We start from the raw sequence: 4,661 nt of genomic DNA on the forward strand, positions 1-4,661 counted from the left end.
GCACTAATTTCACCTTTTAACTCTTGAAAATTGGACCTGAGATAAATGCTGTAAACTTCCTAAAGTATAAAGTTAATTCAACCATATGGAGCATCATACATGCAACTGAATGCAATTTATTTCTTTAGAAATAGCAAATTAAAACCTTCTTTAGGCAGGCAAGGTCAAATATTAACTGCTGTCCTGCAGTCATCACACCAGCTGAAGCCAATCCTGAGGTCAAAATTACTTCTGTGTGCTTTATGTTCTTAGAGACCTTCAGTGTGAACAAGTCTAACAGTTTCCCTTAGTTTTCTGTAGAAAGTAGAGGAAAGAGTGTGACACAAATTTCTCTGTGAAAAAGTGACATTGAAGCTCCTAGTTGTGAAAAAAAAGCTCCTAGTCCTTCTCAACAATCTTTCCAGCTATGAAACACACATACCAGCAGCTTTAACTGAAAGACCAAAGCAGCACTACTGTTAGTACACTGACTGGGGAAAAAAGACACGGAAGAAGCAGCTGCACAGTTAACACAAACATGGTTTCCATGGTCACACCACAGGTGTCAGATGTGATGATGGCACTCATTGAGTGAGATCATTCCATACCAGCCATGGTCTTTTGAAATTGCTGAGTGGGAATCTGATAGACTTAAATGCCAGCATGGGAAGCCATCCTTCTTGGGGAGACTTGGGGTTAAATTCAGGCTTGTTTCTGTTGAACATAGGTGAGTATACAACAATTTGAACAAGTAGAAAGCTTTTACAACTGTGGAGGTAAAGGAAACTTGTCTTATTAATTTGCAGTTGTGAATATGAGTCGTCAGACCAGCACTAGAATTCATCCGGAATGACCTGCAAGAGTGAGCAGCAAAAGACAAACAGTCCTTTCAACAGAATGTGCATCTTTACAGGGCAGTGCTGTCTCTCACAGGCCAGAAAATTGCTGTCAAACTGTGTGTTACAGAAACATACTTGTCATTATTATTGAAGCTTTTATTAGAAAGCTATGCATGTGTGGAATCCATTCTTGCCTGTTAGGTTAGAAATGCCAGCTAACATTGTCGAGGGAACAATCTCTGCCTCGCTAACTGGACTTGGCACTACAGGGAACATCTTTGTGTTGGGGAAGTACGTGCTCATATTTGCAGGCAAAGAGCAGAAATCTATATACCTTATTCTCGTCCATTTGGCTGTTACAAACACCATGACTCTGCTTTCCAAGGGAGTGCCAGGTACCTTAGCAGCTTTGGGTGTGAGAAACCTCCTAGATGACACAGGCTGCAAGATTGTTGTTTATATGGAGAGGGTGTCCCGGGGCCTCTCCATCTGTACCAGCAGCCTCCTCACGGTGGTCCAGGCGGTCACCATCTGTCCCAGACACTCAGGATGGAGGAGGCTCAAGCCAAGGTCAGCACGCTATGTCCTCCTTGTCCTTCTCTATTTTTGGAGTCTCAACTCTTTGATAAGCATGAATCTACTCCACTCCATCACAAATATCAGCCCCAACTCATCAAAGGTTAGTAACAGTGAAAGGTACTGCTATTTTCTTCCAGAAAGTAAGAAGGTCAAGTGGATTTTTCTCACCTGCATGGTGCTGCGGGATGCAGGGTTTCAGGGCATCATGGGTGCAGCCAGCGGCTACATGGTGCGGGTTCTCCACAAACACCACCAGCAGATTCTTCATCTGCAGAATGCCAAGTTCCTCTACACAGCTCCTCCTGAAATCAAAGCTGCCCAAAGCATTCTCCTTCTGATGCTTTGCTTTATTGTGTTTTATTGGATAGACTGTCTCCTTTCTCTGATTATAAGTTGCTCCTTAGTGACTCTTTCCACTGTCATAAATGTTAAAAAAATTCTCACCCTTGGTTATGCAGTTCTTAGTCCATTTATTTTGATTCACAGAGAGGGACACCTGGGTCATTGTGGGGGCACTCGTGGGACACACAGAAGCTGACACTTTACTGTGGAACTTGGATTTTTAGTAAGTTCTTGATTCTTTTGTGCAATGTGTGAAACTAATCATATTAAATTAGCTTACAAAGGTCAGATTTCATTCTCAGACAGCTGTACTGCATCCTGAAGCCTGAGCTCACAGGGACATCATAGAAACACGAAGCAATGCACAAAGTTCACTCTCCCCAAAGCCACCTGTAAAAGTCACTTTAGTTCTAATGCATGTGCCACATACTGTAGGGCTACTATAACAGTAGAAAATCATTTGGCAAATTTTACTGCAATTATGAGAAGCCAGCGATTTGATTTCTGGATATGAGCTTATTGGTATGTTCTCTCCTTGAGAATTAGAACAAGAAAAATTTCTATGAGCTATAATGTTCATTATTATCTAACTGCCTGGTAAGTGCTAGCCAAGGGATCTACTTTTATGGTCTACTTGAAAACTCCATAATACTAATTTAGGAAATCTGTACAAGAATTTGGTATTACAAATATGGTATGATATACAGGACTAATTTTGATCAATATAAAAATAATGCAACAATAAATAGTTACAAAGTTCAGGGGAAATTATTAATTTTGATATTGTTCACATAAAACATTTAGAAAACAATGGGAGAAAATGAAAATTTTAAATGAATATATAGATAAAAAATTCCATTTAATACAGTACACAGTTCTATATTTTAAGCATGAGAATTCAGCTCTTTGCATAATTAAAAATGAATCAAGCTTAAAATATTTGTGGCTTATTTCTCACAGTGGTACCAATATCTTTACCCTCAATGAATTATAAACAAGTTGACTCTATCAGCAATGATTAGAGAATTCATTCCTGAAGTATTTCAGTAAATTATAAGATGTATTAATAAAAACTTGGTTAGTATTTGAAAATACCTAGTGTAGTTCATCACGGGCTGAACAAAGAATTTTAGTTCACATTTAGGTCTGTACCCATTGTGTAAAAATTCCTCCACTCTTCACAGTTCAGGCAAATTTTAGACTCATTAGATCTCCACTTAACAAACCTATAAGTGTCTACTTATTGTGACAAGGTTGTACAATTTACACACAGATTTGAAGTCAACTGGATTGCACAGACTTTGTTTTCTGTATTCTTTTGTGACTTGTTATAACAAAGGCCTGCATGACTGCAGAAGCCGTAGTATTTATATCATAGTCACAGTGAGTAGTCTGCAGAAGCTCTTTCTTTGTAACCCGCATTAAAATAAAAGGCAAAACAAGAAATTTCTGCATCAGTCACTGAATTAGACCAAACAGGAAGAAAATGAAAGGACCTGACTGATCAGGATAGCTGATGTTCCTTCCAAAAATCAACCTATCCTGCCATGAAGGAAGCAATGAGTTCATTGCTCAGAACTAAGCGTAAAAAAGAAAACAAGACCCAATACTCATGTGCAACTCCAGTAACAATGACCCAAACAAATCCACTCATGCTCCAGCAAGAACTGTAGGACTGAGGGTTGAGAGAGAATCAATGCTTGACAGTGAACTTTAAATGAAAGACACCCACCAGGAATCACAGATATCATCCCTGAATATCTCATTGAGCTGCAGGAACTAACTCATGCATGCAGCTGGCAACTAGCCCAGAGCAGCAAACAGGCGACAGCTGCTCCCCAGAGCACTCATGGGCCCATATTCCAGATGCATCACCTCAAGGGCACTTCCTATTCTGTCACATGAGAACCATTGGTTATCAAGATAGAATAAATTTTGAAAATTGTCACAAATATTTCTCTCAAAAGTTAGCGAGCATTGAGATCTTATGCAAAAGTGGGCTCCTTCTCACACCACAATGCTTGGCCAGGACACGTAGAACAGGGTGGAGGAAAGGGCAACTGACAGCGTTGATTTCCTCTAAGAATGCAGCAATAGATGCACAGCTTATTCCTCAACATGAAGGTCCGTGCATCCCACCCCACCCCACCCCAGCCTTCGCCAGCTGCACACACAGCCGTTTCCATAGCAGAGTTTCTCAAAAGCAGTTCATGTTAAACAGTGATATGAAAGAACTTGGAGTCTACATTGGGTTAAAAACATCCTCTGGGACCTGTGAAGCAAGATGGACTAGGAGCTGTAGACAGGAGCTCTGAATGCAGCCTGGGGAGGAAGGACCTGGTGACTTCCTGAGGCCAGGATGTGCTGAGAGTCTGCAGCCAAGTGGTGCCTCTCCCCAGCAGCCGAAGGTTCTGTTCTCATGGCAGGGGAGACCATGGTGTACAAAGTGTGACTCCCGTGGTGTTGGCACCTCAAAGTCTTGAGTCCCAGGGCCTCTCCACCCTTGGTTTTACAATCTTATTCACTGAATGCAGGGTTTCCAAGGTACTTTGTGATGCTTTATATAGATGGGAGCTCACTTCAATGATAATAGAAATTAAAGCTAAGCAAACAGCACCAAGATTTAGTTGAAGAAAAAGGGAAAATGGGAAGAGACTTATTTAGAGCAAAGAAAAAGGGACAGACGCACAGTGCTACAGGGAAGATCAGATTGGTCTGTAAACAACAGAATGGGACCAGCTTTCATGGCACCATGTGGTAGGCTGGGAACCTGTGCTTTTCCTTTGAGCCAAGAGTATGGCAGAGCTTTTTGAAACCTCTTATTTAGTTCTGAGGGTTTTATTATTAGGGGAAGTGCTCTCAGTGGCTGCTCTGTGTTTTCAGACATCATGAGCCACCCAATGTGACAACCCTTAGGGTCCT

General features: G+C 41.2%; 1 protein-coding gene across 1 annotated transcript; it reads left to right on the forward strand.

Annotated features, from left to right (window-relative positions):
• Window positions 1-1,026: 1,026 nt before the first annotated feature.
• Window positions 1,027-1,935, forward strand: Cavporv1r662 (vomeronasal 1 receptor cavPorV1R662). The gene has a single exon (NM_001167440.1). The coding sequence runs from the start codon at window positions 1,027-1,029 to the stop codon at window positions 1,933-1,935; it is 909 nt and encodes a 302-aa protein (NP_001160912.1).
• Window positions 1,936-4,661: the final 2,726 nt, after the last annotated feature.

Source organism: Cavia porcellus, unplaced genomic scaffold (genome assembly GCF_034190915.1).
Source record: "Cavia porcellus strain 051 isolate PalLab524CR breed Dunkin Hartley unplaced genomic scaffold, mCavPor4.1 scaffold_13, whole genome shotgun sequence".
Classification (NCBI taxonomy): Eukaryota; Metazoa; Chordata; class Mammalia; order Rodentia; family Caviidae; genus Cavia; species Cavia porcellus.

Bases quoted from the DNA above. Each gene is read 5' to 3' on its own strand.
- Cavporv1r662 (NM_001167440.1), top strand. From the start codon at position 1,027: ATGCCAGCTAACATTGTCGAGGGAACAATCTCTGCCTCGCTAACTGGA.